At 57.4% G+C, this 17,628-nt stretch overlaps 1 protein-coding gene across 2 annotated transcripts; it reads left to right on the top strand.

Annotated features, from left to right (window-relative positions):
• Positions 1-1,498: 1,498 nt before the first annotated feature.
• On the top strand, positions 1,499-15,291 carry SSRP1 (structure specific recognition protein 1). 2 transcript variants are annotated; one of them, XM_075928585.2, is made up of 17 exons: positions 1,499-1,600; positions 2,144-2,353; positions 4,297-4,482; positions 5,864-5,969; positions 6,700-6,890; positions 6,978-7,208; positions 7,456-7,559; positions 8,030-8,158; positions 8,657-8,878; positions 9,166-9,238; positions 9,772-9,910; positions 11,742-11,787; positions 13,138-13,255; positions 13,717-13,887; positions 14,231-14,322; positions 14,535-14,697; positions 14,781-15,291. In XM_075928585.2, the coding sequence occupies exons 2-17, from the start codon at positions 2,300-2,302 to the stop codon at positions 14,847-14,849; spliced, it is 2,094 nt and encodes a 697-aa protein (XP_075784700.1). In that variant the 5' UTR covers positions 1,499-1,600; positions 2,144-2,299; the 3' UTR covers positions 14,850-15,291. The 2 variants fall into 2 exon arrangements, with proteins under 2 accessions (XP_075784700.1, XP_089634898.1); XM_089778772.1 differs by lacking the exon at positions 1,499-1,600 and adding an exon at positions 1,638-1,658.
• The last annotated feature ends 2,337 nt before the right edge of the window (positions 15,292-17,628 follow it).

Here is a 17,628-nt window from a genome sequence, read left to right as displayed (position 1 = left end):
CTAGCGAAGCAAATAACAGGCTGGTTTTGCTTTGGAGACAAATTAACAGCTGCTGTAAGATGTTGGGCAGTGGTGTACCATGGAGTGTGAGGGCCTGTACAGTACTTTCTCTCAGAGCATGCACAGCTTGTGTGGACCCAGGGCCCTTGGGGTATGTCTACACTGCCACCCTAGTTCGAACTACACGCGGCACGGAGTAGGTAGTTCGAATTAGGCTCTCTACGAATTAGGCTCTCGAAAGAGGTGTACCGGTAGTTCGAATTAGAGAGCCTAATTCGAACTACCTACTCTGTGCCGCGGGCACGGAGTCCGCACTAACGGGGATTTAAAAATGGCGGCGCCCGGCAAGATGCAAATGAAGCCCGGGATATTTAAATCCCGGGCTTCATTTGCAACTTCGAATGCCTACATTAGCCACCCTAGTTCGAACTAGGGTGGCAGTGTAGACATACCCTTGCTCATCTTCCTGTGGGTGGGGGAATCAAGGGTGAGACAGACCCCTATCCCCAAGACCCAGGCCCTTAGGTTGCCAAGAAGTGTACCTGAATAATTTATGCCAGTAGGGCTGGTGCCTTCAGTGTTTGACACCTCCATTGTGTTAAAGAAAGGACCCCACACACTCACTCCACACAGCCTTAAGGGGGGTTGTCCATGCAGTCCATTGGGGAAGGGCGTTGCACAGAAATGCAAACCTCACCAGGGCCCCTGCAGCCAGTTCGGCCCAGAGCTCTGCTCCTACAGGGCATGGGGAGCTGCAATGCAAGAAGCCGCGGGGCTGCGCAAACACACTGCAAGGGGGACAGGTGTCTGGCGTAACCTCCCCTTGCAGGACAGCCTCCCTTGGGGAGTGCATGGCGCCAGGGAGCCAGGCCATTGCAGAGGGGGAGCTAGGAGCGGCGTGGGGGGGGGGGGGGGTGGAAACAGAGCGCAGCCTTCTTGCAGGGTGAAACCCCCCCTGGTGCTTTCAGTCAAGCAGCAGCCGCTCACGCTGTGAGCTCCCGGGGCCCCTGGTGTGTCGGCCGCCAGCGACAGGAGGACAGGGACTGCAGCGCCCCAGAAGAGCCACCAGTCGCCGACGGGGCAGAGGGGGACACGGTGGGAAGCCGTGAGCTTGGGGATCACCCCTGGCGGTGCAGGGCTGCGGAGCGTCCACACAGGTCGAATCCGGGCGCAGGGGACCCTGAGAATCAGGGGGGTCAGGGTGGAGAGGGGGGAGGGGCCTGGGGGTACAGGGCAGGGATGGGGGGTGTCTAGGAGGGTGGGGGGCATTTCTGGGAGAGAGGAGTGTGGGGCAAGGAGGGAGGAAGGGGGGGCTGTGGGGCGGTGCCTAGGAAGATGGGGTGGGTGGAGGAGGGGTGCAGAGCAGAGGGGGGAGGGGCAGAGTGGCTCTTCCAAGCACGCGGCTCGCGCAGCCAGAGCAGCTGCCTGGGAGGAGGGGAGGAGCGAGGCGGGATCCACTCTAGCCGGAGCCCCGCTGGGACTCTATGGTGAGAGCCGCGCGCACGGCCCTTCATGGGCGGCGTCTCTATGGCAGCGCGGGCCGGAAGGCGGAAGCGGGGGGGGGGGCCTGTGGCTTCCGGTGGGGGAGGCTCCGCGTGAGGTTCGCGCTGCGCAGGCGGGAAATTGCCCCCCGGAGAAGGGGGGGGGGTTTGTGGGGGGTCGGTGTCTGGGGGATGATGGGGGGGGCTGGGGTGTCGGGGGGGTGGATTTGGCGGCGGGGGGGGGGGGTCGTGCCTGGGGCGGGGGGGGTCGTGAGGGGGATGAGGCGGGGGGGGCGGATCTCTCGTGGGAGGGGCAGTCCCTGGGCCAGGGGCTGCGGTGAAGTGTGTGTGTGTGGGGGGGGGGTAGATTTGGCGGGGTCTGTGGCTGGGGGGGGGAGGTTTGGCGGGGGGGGTCTGTTCCAGGGGTGGGGACCAGGATGGGGAGGCTCCTGTGTGCCCCTCCCCCCCCCCGGGGTTCAGCCTCCTGCCCCTGGGGAGCCTTGTAAAGCTCAGCAGCAGCCCAAGACCTGCTGGGCGACGCTCACTGTCTCTGCCCCTGTCGCTACTCCCCATGGGTTCAGTCGCCAGGAGCTTCTGAGCCAGCTCCTTGCTGGGCTGCTTTACCCTGCTCGATGGAGTCATCTCTCTCCTCTCCTCCCCAGGTTCATCGCTGGTCTGACACTCACCCCAGCCGGGCATGCGGGACTCCGGAGGGGACTGAAGAGCTTCATCGTCTCTGGAGAGCTCCCTGACAGAACCTAGTCTCCAGAGCTCTCCCACAGACCCTACCAGAGCGGGCGAGGTGGGGAGGGGCCGCCATGGCAGACACACTGGAGTTCAATGAAATATATCAGGAGGTGAAGGGGTCCATGGTGAGAGATGCAGGAAACCTAGAAAACCGTGTCTTTGTGGGGATGGGTAACAAAGGGTCTGGGGAAGTGACATTATTGTAGCTGGTGCAGTGGTGTGTCTGCTGTTGAGCCTGTGGTTCTGAACTGTGGTTCTGATTTCATTATGGCTCTTAAGCTAAGCCCAGTCACAGCTGGCATGATGCCTGAAAGGAAAGCCGAGAAGCTATGGGTGCCTTGAGGGGGGGCAGGAAGGAGGAGTGTGCTTTTTTTCCCTTTAGCCACTAGGGTGTAATAGTGTAGTCAATTAACTGACTAAGTAATAAGCAAAAGCTTATCGGTTAATGCTATAGACTACACGCATTTCTCCCCCCCTATCTAGCCAGTACATTTTTTAGCCTGATTCTGTCCTGACTCGTGCTGGGTCTGGGACCTACCTCTGCTGCGGCTCCGCATTTAAAGTATATTAAGAGCCAGGTGAGCAGGCAGCCTGGCTCAGTTCTGGCTCGCACCAAGTCCAGGACCTCAGCTGCCACCGGACAGGGGCTGCTGCCACCCTGAGTTGCTGCCTCTATATCCAAAGCTGCAGCGCAGGGTGACAAGCAGCTAGTCCCCGAGGGGAGCTGATTTTTAAACTGTGTCCCCTCGCAGTCTAGTTCCTGCCTGGTACCCCGTGCTGCTGCCTCTGATACAGAAGCAGCAGCACGGAGTGGCCGGGGGCTACTAGGGAGTGGGACTGGAATGCACTGGCTGCCAGCCCCACCTGGGGACTAGAGAATAGTTGAGTAACCAATAAGAATTCGTGAGGTTAATCGACAATTCAGTTAACCGATATTTAACATCCCTACTGGTCACTATTCAGCTCCCAGATCAAGCAACATGCTAGGGGGTTCCGGGCTGTATCATTTTTATGAGACAAACCATAGCCAAGCCCTGGTAGGTATTAAAGATCCAGCGATCCTTTCTTGAGTGTAGTGGACTTGGCACCAGTTCCTGGCTGCATTCCTGCTCTGGTAGGTAATGCTCAGCTGAGCACAGTTCAAAGCCAGTTGTCTGCCCCATGAAGTTCTCCTTGCAGTTTGTTCTAAATTGTTGTGTGGTGTCACTTAAGGCTGTAAAGGGTTAACCAGTTACCTGGTAAATGTGCGCCTTACCGGCATGCTTATCAGGGTAGCCAGTTAACTGGTGGAGTGTGGCGGGCCCGGCCTGGCTGAAGCAGCCCCCCACTATGGGATCATAGTTCACCAGTTACACATCGCGTTTGACTGGTTAACTTTTTAACCAGGAATTTGCATCCCTAGTGTCACCAAGTGCTGTGGGAAGTAAGGATTGGCTTAGCCTGAATGGCTGGAACCTGGGAGCCTTCCAGAAAATGCAGTGCAAGATCTTGATTCCCAGGCACCAGCATTTGCCAATTTCCAGCAGAGGTGCACGGTGCCCTGAGGTTTATAAATGAGCCTGTTTCCCGGCCAAGAAATCCAAATCTTTTGCTCTTGATAGTGTTGGTTATAACGGGGTTTGTGTCTACATCTATGAAGTGTCCTTGATTAAGCTATTGCTCGTAAGTGGCCAGTAAGTCTCCAGGAGAAAGCAAACGCAGGCTGTAGGGAGCTGATATATGTTGCAGGGCTCGTGGTATGGACCTGTGAAGCATGAGGGGTAGCATGGTGAGCTTGGAGTGAAGCCTGTATGAGGGGGAGAGAGGGTGTTTGCAGTGGGTGTTAGTAGGATATGGTGTGTGTGCACCCCTGTGTGGGGGAGAAGAGATGATGGAATCTCCGTTTTATGTGCACGGGATCGGTGTGAAGTAACCTTTTCCCTGAAGGAGGAAGGGTGTTGCTGGCTGATGTCAGGCTCCCGATGTATCTTTAGCACCATTCCTGCATGTCACCGCGGTTCTTTTCCCCGGCATGTGCATTTTGCTCTTGGAGCGGTGTCCCTCACCAACCACTGTCTGTCTCTGTCAGAATGATGGGCGGCTGCGGCTGAGCCGCCAGGGCGTCATCTTCAAGAACAGCAAGACAGGCAAGGTGGACAACATCCAGGCCTCGGAGCTAGCAGAGGGCATCTGGCGCCGTGTGGCACTAGGCCACGGCCTCAAGCTGCTCACTAAGAACGGGCACGTCTACAAGTACGACGGCTTCAGGGAATCGGTGAGATTTTGGGTTGGCAGGCTCCCCTCTCCCCCAGGAGCACCCACCCCACCCCCTGCCCGGACACCTGGGGGGAAGTTAAGTGGGTGGGCATGCTCAACCAGCTACAACAGTGGTGGAGAACCTAATGCCTGGGGCCCGGATGCAGCCCCTGGCTTGCCTAGATCCGGCCAGTGAAGGCTTAGGGCTCCCCTCCCAGCATGGGGGAGCCTGCGCTGGTGCTCCAGCCTCCCCACCATCTTCCTGCGGGGCTGGAGCACACAAAATCTACTAGCCTGGGCTGCCGTAGGCTCTGGTGTGTGAGGAATGTGGGGAGTGTCTTTCTTCTCAGTTGGCCACGTCTTTTTTCTTTTTTGCTTCTCACATTTGAGAGGCCCCTGACTGATTTTTCTGTGGGTCAGTGGCCCCAACCCAAAAAAGGATTCCCCACCCCAAAGTTGCAAGGTGACAATTGCTTTTATCTGCCCCATGGTGTTAGTGCCCCTGTGTAGCCCACACCCTCAGAAGCACTGGATGCTATCTAGCGCTGTGTACACACCTCCCTCGCCCTGCCCTAAGGATTCTGTTTTTGGCCCAAACTGTCTGCCATGAACTTTAGCTTCCAGCCTTTCTCCGAGGCATCTCTGTTAATTAATTGTGTTTATTACGGTAATGCCGAAGGGGACCCGTTTCCTTAGGCACTATACAGAATAGTAGATAGTTGCTGAAGAACTACATGGACCAGATAGACGTGGTGTCAGGGCTAGGAGGGGAATGCACAAGCCCAGTGAACTCTGTGATGGCAGCAGATGTCTTGTTAGTGCCCTGGTGTTCTTTCCTGGCACGTGTGGTTAGCAGGAGATCTGCCGAATAGAAAAGGGGGATGGGAACAGGGGAGAGGAGAGGGTGGAGCAGGTGTTGAGGCACGTTGAAGTGAAGCGACTGTTCCCACCCTCCCTCACAAACAGCTCCTCAGCACCAGGTAGAGAAAATCCTGTCAAGCTGCAGGGAGTTCTTTGAACTTGGAAGTTCAAAGATGCTTTGGCTGCATCTGCAGCTGCTCCAACCGGCTGGAGTCTCTGGCAGGCTCCTCTGCAGTTGCCAGTCGTGTAATTGGGCGTGTCCCTGTGAGAGGTTTCAGTTCCACACGGATGTCCAGTAACTGGGCTGGTTACTCCCTCCTGCCCTCCCTTAGCTCTGCAGTCATGGTTCTCCCCCCATCACCCGCTTCCTGGCGCACGCTGTGTGTTGCAGCGAGCCATCTGAGATAGGACAGCGCTGGAGCTCCCCACTGCTGCTCTTCGTGTGCCCACAGCTCCCCCTGGGTTAGCAAGCAGTGGCCAGGCTGCTCTGGGAGGGAGCCTTGGTGTGATCTCACGGCCGTTCTCTGCTCCCCACTCAGGAGTTTGACAAGCTGTCAGAGTTCTTCAAGTCCCATTACCGGCTGGAGCTGGCGGAGAAGGACCTGTGTGTGAAGGGCTGGAACTGGGGGACCGTGAAGTTTGGAGGTGACTCTGAGACTGTCTTCACTGCTTGCGAAGCCTGGGAGGCATTTACTCATAGCCTGACCTGAGACAATGTAGCCGCACGTGCCCTGCTCTCACACCCAAAGGGGCGCTGGTCTGGCCTTGGCAAGCAAAGCGCTAGCCCAAGCGTCAGAGTGCCACGATACCTTGGGCCACTCCCTGCTCCTATGTGCGAGGCATTGGGGATGTCCAGTCTGCCTGGGCAGGTTAGCTGTCATCCTTCTCTGCCAGACACCGGAGCTGGAGGCTGGTGGAGAGGCTGCAAGCGGAGACCCGAGCAGAGGTAGACAGACAGCCCACTTCTGGTCAGGGGGCTGATGGGAAAGGATTGGAGGACTGTCATGTCTCAATGGGCGTGCGCCCTGAGCTGTGTCTTGACGGCATCTACCTCCGGGTAGCAGGACAAATTAACAGTCCCCTGCAGCTCAGGCTGCTGCGCTGCTCGTGGCACGTGGCTGTGTGAACGCAGCAAGGGGCGCGCCCGTGACTGAGCTGGAGTTAAGCGTGTGCGGAAGGCCAGCTCTGGGAGAGGAGAGCTGGAGGCGCACGGCTCCTGCAGTGGGGGCTGGAGTCAGGCGTGGCTGGCGAAATGTGCTGTAGAGAGGGAGGCGCTTGTAGCTCCGCCTTCTCCTGCAGGGGGCGCCGCGTTGTGGGTGCTAGTTAGGGTGGTCAGGTGCTCCCTGCCGACTCACCGGGCTCCCCCTCCCTGCAGGCCAGCTCCTGTCCTTCGACATCGGGGAGCAGCCCGTGTTCGAGATCCCGCTCAGCAACGTGTCCCAGTGCACCACGGGCAAGAATGAGGTGACGCTGGAGTTCCACCAGAACGATGACGCCGAGGTGTCGCTCATGGAGGTGCGCTTCTACGTGCCGCCCACGCAGGAGGACGGCGTGGATCCCGTGGAGGTGTGTGGCCTGCGTGGAGGTGGGAGCGGGTGGGCGGCGGTGCTAGGAGAGGAGTGATTGAGACTGAAGCCCCTCCCCCCCTCGTAGGCTTTTGCCCAAAACGTGCTGTCCAAGGCAGACGTCATCCAGGCGACAGGGGATGCCATCTGCATATTCCGGGAGCTGCAGTGCCTGACGCCGCGCGGCCGCTATGACATCCGCATCTACCCCACCTTCCTGCACCTGCACGGCAAGACCTTCGACTACAAGATCCCCTACACCACCGTGTTGCGCCTCTTCCTGCTGCCCCACAAGGACCAGCGCCAGATGTTTTTTGTGGTAAGGAGGATTGGGGAGCTGGCCGATCTTACCCCAGTGTGCCTGCTCCCGGGGGAAGGGAGGGGGAGGAGTAGGGTAGCCAGTGGATCAAAGCCTAGACCAGTTACTTGTAGTGTTGGGGTCTGAGAACTCTGGGGAGGGGACTGCCCTGTGGTACTTGGGGGTGTTGTACAGAGATAGGAGCAGGCTGGAATGGGGGAGAGCCCTGATCTGTGATCCCCATCCGTATCCTTGGCTTCCTTTCCAGATCAGCCTGGACCCTCCGATCAAGCAGGGCCAGACACGCTACCACTTCCTGATCCTGCTGTTCTCCAAAGACGAGGACATCTCCTTGACGCTCAACATGAATGAGTGAGTGGCCTTCCTCCCCTGGCCGGACCCTCCTCCGCCTCCTCCTGGCTCTGCCCTGTTCCCCTCTGTGACCCCCTCTCTTCTGTTCACTCCTGCTCTGCTCCCTGGCAGGACCATCCTGGCTTTATCCCCAGCCATCCCTGTCCTCTGCTAGCCTTGCTGTGCTCCTGGGAGGACCCCTCCAGTTCCATGTAGATCCCAGCCTTTGCCTGGCATGAGTCTCTGGCCATCTCCATCTGGGCTGGCTCCTTTCCGAGCCTTGCGGGGTGGGGGGGTTCTCCCCAGATGCTGTTGCCCAAGAACTAGGCATCTGCCTCCTTGGTGATCCTCTCGTCTCCGGGTGCTGAGGGCTCCCCATTCTCCTGTCTCTCTCTGTTGGTGTGGGAGCTCCTTGGTCATCCCGCGTTCCTGCTGGTGCTGGGCTCTCTCCTGTCCCGTGTCCTCATGCTGCCGTTCTCCCCATGCCGTAGGGACGAGGTGGAGAAGCGCTTTGAGGGCCGACTCACCAAGAACATGTCCGGCTCGCTCTACGAGATGGTCAGTCGGGTCATGAAAGCTTTGGTGAACCGCAAGATCACCGTGCCCGGCAACTTCCAGGGGTGAGCGCACGGCAGGCAGGGAAGAGGGACATAGAGCCTTCCCTGCGAGGGGGCTCCTGTCGCAGGGTGCAGGTGCCGTCTGACTCGGGGGAGGGAACGGGACACGGGGCTCTTCCCTTCTGGAAGGCTCCACCTCCGATCTGGCGAGAGATGCTCTGCCTTGAGGTGGGGAATCAGACATGGAATGTTTCCCTCAAGGGGGCACCTGCTGTGACCCTGGATTGGCTAGTTTGGGGGAGTGGGGATGGGATACAGAGCCTGTTGCTAATTACTTGTTTAGAAATGACTCCCCTGCAAAGTCCTCTCCCTGTATGTCTGTCTCTGGCTCTGAAGGGGGGGGGGGATGGGATTTCCCCCATCCTTGTGAGTGGAAGGAGAGCTGTGCCTTAAAGATACATGCAACAGGTTCTCAGCCCTTCCCCCCACTGACTGCTGTCCCCACGGGAGGGTTTGTGCCTGGGAGTCTTGCTGGTGTAACCCCCTGTTTGTCCTCCCAAGGCACTCGGGAGCCCAGTGCATCACCTGCTCCTACAAGGCCAGCTCGGGGCTGCTTTACCCACTAGAGCGTGGCTTCATTTATGTGCACAAGCCCCCGGTGCACATCCGCTTCGACGAGATCTCCTTCGTCAACTTCGCCCGCGGCACCACTACCACCCGCTCCTTCGACTTTGAGATCGAGACCAAGCAGGGCACACAGTACACCTTCAGCAGCATAGAGCGGTGAGTATCAGTCCCCCCAGGCCACTGCGGTCTGCTCTCTGTCTTCTGTACTCATGGCTGTACCTGCCAGTTCTGGGGCGCCCTCCTCACTCCTGTGAAATAGCCCTGTCTTGTGGCCTTCGCTTGTATTCTGCTCCCTTACTCAGCCCGGGGAAGCCTGTGACACCAGCAGTGTGGGGCTGCCATTTTCCATGTCATCACCATGCACTGCCCTCTTGCTCGCTCATGGGTGGGGGAGCATTATACCCTGCCTCCCTGTGACTCTCTCCCCACTGTTGCCCCTGCAGGGAGGAGTACGGGAAGCTGTTTGACTTTGTCAATGCCAAGAAGCTGAACATCAAGAACCGAGGCCACAAGGAGGTACCTACAGTGGAGTGGGGCAGGGTGCTGGCTGGGTCCCCTGTCCCGTCCTGACTGGGAGTCCCTCGATCACTGGTGGGGCTGGGTGAGGGGTTTTTCTCTCGCTGCAGATTCTGCCTCCTCACTTTCTCTTCTCTCCTTGCCCTTGTAGAAGAAAAAGGTCCGTGCGATTTCCCCTCCTCCTGGTGCAGGTCTCCTCTGCATGGCTGTGGTGCTCCCTACTAACCACAGTAACCCCGCATGAGCCATAGGTGGAAAGGAGGGGCCATGATTCCCTCCCCCCATCTCCTTGCTGAGTGGGCCCCACCTAACCTGGTTAACATTGCTCCTTCAGTTCCTGCCTGCAGCCTGTGCTCTGCGTGCTGGCATCCTTTCCCAGAGCGGGCGGGGGGGGGGGGGGATGCACCCAGGAGCATGCTGGGATTTGTAGTTCTCTGCACATAGTGGCGGGTGGTGGGCTTCTGCCCTTCCCCTCTGCTACGGGGAGGGTTGGAGAATGTTCCTCATGTGGCCTCCCCTTGCCCCCCGGGCAGTCTATGACACAGAACTACGATGAGTATGCTGACTCTGACGAGGACCAGCATGACGCCTACTTGGAGCGGATGAAGGAAGAGGGCAAGATCCGGGAGGAGAATGCTGAGGACAGTAGCGATGAGTCTGGGGAGGAGACTGGTGAGACCCGTGCCTGAGACTCCTCCCCCTGGCTTAGACCCCACCCCCAAACTCCCCCTTGTCTGGCACTTGAGGCTCCTCCCCCTGCCTGAGAGTCCTGTTCCCAGTTGGTGTAAGGGAGATATTCCCATGATCTCTAGTCAGACCTTTGCTCCCTGTTGGGCTTTGAGAGCATCCCCATCTCCCTCCACCCAGGAGGCGAATCACTAGCGCATTCCCTTGGAACAGATTGATAAACTTAATAGTAAGTCACCGGGACCAGAGGGCATTCACCCAAGTGTTTTGAAAGAACTCAAATGTGAAATTGTGGAACTATTAACTATGGTTTGCGACCTATCCTTTAAATCATCTTCTGTACCCAATGACTGGAAGATAGCTAATGTGATGCCAATATTTAAAAAGGGCTCTAGAGGTGATCCTAGCAATTATAGACTGGTAAGTCTAACATCAGTGCCGGGCAAATTAGTTGAAACTGTAGTAAAGAATAAAATTGCCAGACACCTAGATGAACATAATTTGTTGGGGGAAAAGTCAACATGGTTTCTGTAAAGGGAAATCATGCTTTACTAATCTACTAGAGTTATTTGAGGGGTTCAACAAGCATGTGGACAAGGGTGGGGGGGGGGGGGGAATCTGTGGATATAGTGTACTTAGATTTCCAGAAAGCCTTTGACAAAGTCTCTCACCAAAGGCTCTTAAGTAAAGTAAGTTGTCATGGGATAAGAGGAAAGGTCCTCTCATGGATTGATAACTGGTTAAAAGTCAGGAAACAAAGAGTAGGAAGAAAAGGTCAGTTCTCAGAATGAAGGGAGGTAAACAGTGAGGTGGCAAAATTTGCAGATGATACCAAACTGCTTAAGATAATGAAGAACAAAGCAGGCTGTAAAGAGCTTCAAAAGGATCTCTCAAAACTAGGCGACTGGGCAACAAAATGATACATGAATTTTAATGTTGATAAATGCCAAGTGATGCACATTGGAAAACATCATCCCACCTATACATACAAAATGATGTGGACTAATTTAGCTATTGCCACTCGAGAGAGATCTTGGAGTCATTGTGAATAGTTCTCTGTAAACATCCACTCAGTGTGCAGTGGCAGTCAAAGTAAAACTGAATGTTAGGAATCATTAAAAAGGAATAGAGCATAAAGCAGAGAATATCTTATTGCCTCTGTATAAACTGATACACCCACATTTTGAATATTGCATACAGATGTGGTGTCCTCATCTCAAAAAAGATAAATTGGCATTGGAAAAGGTTCCTAAAATGGCAACAAAAATGATGAGGGGTTTGGAACTGGTGCCAGGTGAGGAGAAATGGAAAAAAAAGCAGGGGGCGGGGGGAGGGAAGGTATGATAGAGGTCTATAAAATCATGACAGGTATGGAGACCGTGAATAAGGAAAAGTTATTTACTTGTTCCCATAAGGTAAGAACTAGGGGGTCACCAAACTGAGTTACTAGGAAGCAGGTTTAAAACAAAAAAAGGAAGTGTTTCTTCACATAGCGCAGTGTTAACCTGTGGAACTCCTTGCCAGAGGATGTTGCGAGGACCAGGACTTTCACAGGGTTCAAAAAAAGAACTGGATAGATTCCCAGAGATTAGGGCCATCAATGGCTATTAGCCAGGCTGGGTAGGAATGGTGTTCTTGCCTCTGTTTGTCAGGGCTGGGAATGGGTGACGGGAGGGATCACTTGATGAGTCCCTGTTCTTCTCATTCTGTCTGGGGCACCTGGCATTGGCCACTGTTGGCAGACAGGACACTGGGCTAGATGGACCCTTGGGTCTGACTGTGCATGGCTGTTCATATGTTCTTATGTTCCTTTCAGATGAGTCGTTTAACCCCGGGGAGGAGGACGAGGAAGTTGCAGAAGAGTGAGTAGAGGGAGGGGGGAGAAGCTGCCTGGCATAGGCCACTTGGGCTGTAACCTCGCCTTGCGGCCCATTCTCGAATGGGAACTCTCCCTGCAGGGGAAGCGGGGGCCAGATGTTGCAGGCGTAGTGCCAGCCTGCCTGTGGCACTAGGGGCTGCCACCCCCAGCAGGTGGCTCACTCAGGGGCAGTCCATCGCCACGTCCTCCAGAGTAGCGCCAGGAGCACCGTGCAGCTGACGGCTTTACAGGGCGGACTCTCGTCCCTGCTTGTGCTCCGGTGTGCTAGGAGGCTGGTGCTGCACTCTGAGGTCTTGGTCTCTAGCCCTTTTCACTGGGTTAAGGCCACGAGACCCATTAACGTTCCTCAGGGCATAGAGGGATCCACAGGAGCAAACGGGGATGGCAAGTCCTGGGCTGAAGATTTCCTGCCATCCACGCCTGCTGGGCTGGTGTCCCCGATCCACGGCATCCAGTCCAAGCCCAGCCTGTAACCAGTCCCTTGGGCCAGGGCAGGCCTTCAGGGCTCCCAAACGCAGCCCTGGGACCCCAGCAATCCCTGTCTGACTGGGGCTCCCTGCAGCAAATCCAGCCAAGCTGCAGCCCTGGAGAGGTTGGGACCATCCCCGTGGGGGCTCTGGGCTGTCAGTGATACCCGTAGTGACAAGAACTGCCTTCCCAGCCCTGGGGGGAGCAGCACATTAGTCGCCTGGCCCATGGGCTCGGAAAGGCCTTGTGGGTCCCACTTTCTTGCTGGGTTCTCCGTTGATGTGGGTCAGTTTCCGCCAGCCCTCTGCTGACCCTTCGTACCGTCCCAGCCAGCTATGAGACCTCCCCCCAGCGGGTTCATAGGTCAGATTTAATCTTTTTGCTTCCCTGGGGAGCCGTGCAAAGTACAGAGGGAAACTGAGGCATGGCACGAGGTTCATGACAATGTTACAGAACGTTCCCACTTGGTTCCTATGTCGGGAATGGGGAACCCATTGCCTGGGAAGTGGCCCCGGAGGCAGCAGGCCTGTGCTGTGCCCCACGTTCTGCTCAAAGGGGCCTGCATCTTTCCAGTGGGGACGTCTGCGCTGGGCATTGCCACTCAGTCTGCTGCGCACTGGGACAGGGACAGGAGCAGTTGTGGGGTGCCTGGCGATGCCCCTTGCCACCCTGTTTCTAGGGACAGGTGAGGAGGCTGCGCCTGTTGCCATGCCCAGGCCGAACTGAGAATGCTCCAGGGACGCTGGCTGGAGGGGATAGGGTGATCTGCCCATGTCAGGCCCTGCTGAGCTGGGGGCTGCCGGCCCTGGGAGCGGTGGCATTTGGTGGGAAGGAGCTGACTTTGGGCGACGGTTCCCTCCCACAGGTTCGACAGCGAAGTCTCAGCCAGCAGCGATGGCGGCAGCGACCGGGAGGAAAAGAGGAAGCCAGCCAAGAAAGCCAAGATGGTCAAGGAGCGCAAGCCCCGCAAGAAGCCGTCCGAGGTGAGAGCACTGCTGTGGCCAAGGGGCTGTATGGATCCCGGCTGCTGGCTTGGAGAAGTGGGACCCTCTGCCCACGGCACGCAGGCCATGAGCAAGCGGCCTCTGCAGTGGGGAGCTCGTGTGAAGTGCTGAGTGACTCCCCTCCATGGTATGGAGCTCCCCAGCTCTGTGCTGCTCCCCCAAGCCCAATCTCCCCTCGCAGCCTCCCCACATTCCCCCTGCAGCCAGGCCTGCTGGTTCTGTGGGGCTCCGTGGCCCTAGCTCCCTTGTCTTATTCTCATGGTGCCTGGTCGCTGGGAGCGTGGTCTGGCTGCTGGGGTATGGAACGCCCAGCCCCGTCTTACTGGGCGGACGAGGGACTCTTACTGTGGGGAGAGCCTCTGGTTTTAGGAACCGTAGGGCCATGTCTCAACGACTCTCCTGCTTCTTCTCTCTCTGCACCTGCCGCCGTCTCTCGCCAGAGTAAGAAAGGGAAGGACCCCAATGCCCCCAAGAGGCCCATGTCTGCCTACATGCTGTGGCTGAATGCCAGCCGGGAGAAGATCAAGTCCGACCACCCCGGCATCAGCATCACGGACCTGTCCAAGAAGGCTGGGGAGCTGTGGAAGGGCATGTCCAAGGAGAAGAAAGAGGTGGGCTCGGATGGAGCGGGAGACATGTCCTGGATGCGTGTGGTTGTGTGGGGGTGGGATGGTAGGGGTAGTTGGGGGTGGGCCAGGCTTGGGACAATGTTGGGGAACTGAGTGGACATTGCTGGTTGGAAGCCACCTCAGCATGGGACAGGTGCTGTGTCTGGTGTGGGGAGGGACTGCGGGTAGGGATGGGCATCTGTTGCTCTGGCTTTGGGGGGCCAGTGAAGTGTGCCAGGGTTGTTTTTCTAATGAGGGTCAGATGTGATATGGGGGTGTGGGGGGGAGAGGGATGTGGGGGACAAGTGAGCATGGAGCGGTGTTGCCAACTCTGTTCTGGTGGCAGGAGTGGGATCGCAAGGCAGAAGATGCCAAGAGGGACTACGAGAAGGCCATGAAGGAATACAGCGAGGGGGGCAAATCGGAGAGCTCCAGGAAGTGAGTTTGCGGGGGCTGTGGGGCCGGGTCCTGAAGGGCCGTGGCCCTGTCCACAAGGGGGAGGCAGCAAGCTGATGGGGAAAGGTATGGCCCGTGTGGAGAGCGAGGAGTGGAGGATCATCCGTTTCCTCCAGCCCTGGGCTGCAGCCGGTGCTCGGCGAAGGGGCTGGGGGTGACCTCTCTGCTGGTTTGCTGTCCCCCCTCCCGCGCAGGGAGAAATCCAAGAAGAAGCAGCATCAGAGCAAAGGGAAAGCCGAGAAGAAGGCGGCTCCGTCCAAGGCTCTGTCCAAATCTCCCGTCAAGCCGCTGGGTGAGAGCTTCAAGAGCAAGGAGTTCGTCTCCAGTGACGAGAGCTCTGGCGACAACAAGAAGGAGGTAGGTGCCGGGCAGGGCAGGATGGGCCCAGCCCGACGACTGTGGGTGGTCCTGTGTTAACCTGCTTCCCCTCCCCACCACAGGACTCTGAGGAGGAGGAAATCGCCAGCACGCCCCCCAGCTTGGAGGACTCTGCATCTGGCTCGGATTAGAGCTGCCCTGCCCCCTCCCTCCCTTTAGCCCTGCCCTGTTCCGGATGGCACAGGTCATAGGTCGCTGAGGTGAGAACTAGACTCCCCTCCCCCTATCCCTTCTGCCAGGGGCGGGGCTGGAAGGACGACACAGCTGCCCCATTGACTGGACCCAGCCCTGCTTCTGGCCCTTGCTTGCCCCCTTCTCCCTCGCGGGGCTTGTGCTGAACTCTGGAGAACGACGGGGTGCTAGAAAGCAGGGGAAGGGGTGCACCTCCAAGCTGCCGGAGCCCCACTAGGCCCTAGCAGGGGGCCCTCCCAGCGTGCTGCGGGGAGCCGGCTGGGCGGGGTCTGTCCCCTGGCCTGTAGCCGGGCTCCCTCAGCATTTTTTATGTTCTGTTTATTTTTGTATTTCTCGTCTGTTCACGTGGCAATTGGGTGGAATAAAAACCAAGCGACTTTGGGTGGAGCTTCTGTCTTGAGTGTGGCTGGGGGACAGATGGCCGGGTCTCCCAGTGCAGAGGGAGCAGGCGAAGCCCCACGGGGTGGTCGTCTCCTCCCCACGGCCGCATTGCTGGCTGCCATCCACAGGAGCGCTCCTGCGGTGGGGTGGGGCTGAATTTGGGCCAGTGCCTTATCTCACTTCATTCCAGTAAGCTGTGGCCTTAACGGTATTAAAGGGCATCGGACACCTGTGGGAGCCGCCTAAGGAGGGAGGCGGTCGATAGCAATGAGGTTTAGTCAAGTGTTAGGGGCTCCCTCTTCTCCCCTGTCCGTGGCCTGGGCCATTAACAGGCTTAGCCGGCAGGGAGGGTTGTTCCCAAGATGGCTTTATGTGGGGGAGCCTGCCCCATACCTCCCAGTGGATGCTGGGTCCTGGAGCGGAGCACTTCCCCTCTGCCTCCTGGCCAGACCCCCCAGCCCGCTCCTGCACCTTACCTCCTGCCCTGGGGGCAGCGTGGGGGGCTCAGAGCCTCATCGCTGTCCCTTCTGGGCCTAGAGCTCTGCCCAGCTCGCACTGCCCTGAGGGTGGGGGAAGGGAGCGCGAGCGGCGGCTCATTCGTCTCCATTGCGGCCCTTGCTGCCAGGAGAACTAAGCCAAGCTGGGGGCAGGAGGCCTGATGTGATCAGAGCCTATTACCGGACCTCAGTGCTCCATTAAAGTGTCTCTGCCCCCCACTTCCAGTCACCTGTGCGTCAGCCCGTGCACTCTGCCTCGCTCTAATTGAATCAGCCCGCAGCGCCGAGAGGGCAGAGAGCCCTGTTGGCCTTGGGAGGGGGAGGAATGCGCCCCAGGGGCCGTGGCTTTCATAACCAAGGCTGGAGCAGGTTAATTGTGCAGATGGAAGCTGGCCCTCGCGGGAAATCCTCCGGGGTCCCATTTCCTTTGGCCTACTTTCTGTGGGTTATTTACCAGAAGTGCTCAGCTGCCAGGAGTAAATGGGAAGGCAGACTGCAGGCAGCCACGGCAGTGCCTCTCTTCGCGCACCGTGTGCGGCACTAGGGCCGGGCCCAGCAAGGGCGTGGAATCGAAAACCAGAAGGGACCTCTGACCACCGGGATGTGACAGCCCCTACATCCAATGCCCAAAATCAGACCAAAGCATTAAGCCGCCAGAGACTGGGCCAGTCCTCGGGCCACAGCGGCTGTGCCTTTAATCCTCTACTGTCACATCCGGCTGGAGCGTAGGGTAGACCCGACAGCCTCTGCCCTTCCTGCATTTGTCCTGCGATTCCACCGCAGCTGGGCCTACACTGCTTTGCCCTGGGAGCTGGGCCATGTAAGCAGCTGCCCACGTGCAACTGGGAGCTTTCAGGAGGTGTGGCTGCCTGGCAGGGCAACATGCAGAGATGACTAGAGTTGGCTGCCCTTTGGGATGAAATTTACAGTGAGACTTCCCAGGTGCTGTGTTAGGTTCTTCCTCAAGGCAGGGATGCTCAGCTTTGGTCCTTGGGGACTCCACAGCTATGTCTACACTGGCAGGTTCTTGTGGAAGAACCTCTTGTGCAAGAACACGTCCACACAGCCATGTGCTTTTGCGCAAGAGTATCCATGGCAGTGCGGACACTCTTGCATCGGAAAGCTCTGACGGCCATTTTAGCCATAGGGCTTTCTTGTGCAAGAAACTCCTGCCGCACGTCCACACTGCTCTCTTGTGCAAGAACGCTTGTGCAAGAGCGCTTACGCTTGTTAGAAAAGAGCGTAGCTGTTGCGCAAGCAGCCCTCTCTTCCTATGCTTAACTGTAAAGCTTGTGCAAGAGTGAGGGGGCCGTGTGGTCAGTGCGCAAGAACCCCCATTCTTGTGCAAGAACCCACCAGTGTAGACATAGCCTAACAGTCCAGGACTTCAATCCAACCTGTCTTCATCTGAAGAAGTGGGCTGTACCCACAAAAGCTCGTGATGCCATCTACATGTTTTGTTAGTCTTTAAAGTGCTGCCGTGCTATTTGTTGTTTAAGTTTATTATGTATGGAAAAGAGTTGGCTTTAAAATCAACACTGCATACTACTGAGTATGAAACACTTAAATGCCCTGATTCATACTAAAGTCTATGGCCTGTGAAAACTTTTAAACAGCTGGGCTATGTCTACACTGGCGGGTTCTTGTGCAAGAACCTGCAGTGCGTCCACCTGGCCCGCCTGCTCTTGCGCAAGAAGTTTTACAGTGAAGCGTGGGAAGAGAGGGCTTCTTGCACAAGAGCTACGCTTTTTCGAATAAGTGTAAGCCCTCTTGTGCAAGAGCTCTTGCGCAAAAGGGCAGTGTGGGTGTGCGGCAGGGGTTTCTTGCGCAAGAAAGCCCT

This window comes from Pelodiscus sinensis, chromosome 5 (assembly GCF_052426305.1).
Source record: "Pelodiscus sinensis isolate ZL-2025 chromosome 5, ASM5242630v1, whole genome shotgun sequence".
NCBI classification, from domain to species: Eukaryota; Metazoa; Chordata; order Testudines; family Trionychidae; genus Pelodiscus; species Pelodiscus sinensis.
The sequence above is the reverse complement of the archived record's forward strand: the minus strand, read 5'-3'. Positions and strand labels throughout refer to the sequence as shown.

What these genes read in the sequence shown, in the direction of transcription:
- SSRP1 (XM_075928585.2), top strand. Translation starts at nt 2,300, where the DNA reads ATGGCAGACACACTGGAGTTCAATGAAATATATCAGGAGGTGAAGGGG. An exon ending in GGGGACCGTGAAGTTTGGAG is followed by an intron (nt 5,970 to 6,699) that starts GTGACTCTGAGA and finishes CCCTCCCTGCAG; the next exon opens with GCCAGCTCCTGTCCTTCGAC. An exon ending in TTGACGCTCAACATGAATGA is followed by an intron (nt 7,560 to 8,029) that starts GTGAGTGGCCTT and finishes CCCATGCCGTAG; the next exon opens with GGACGAGGTGGAGAAGCGCT.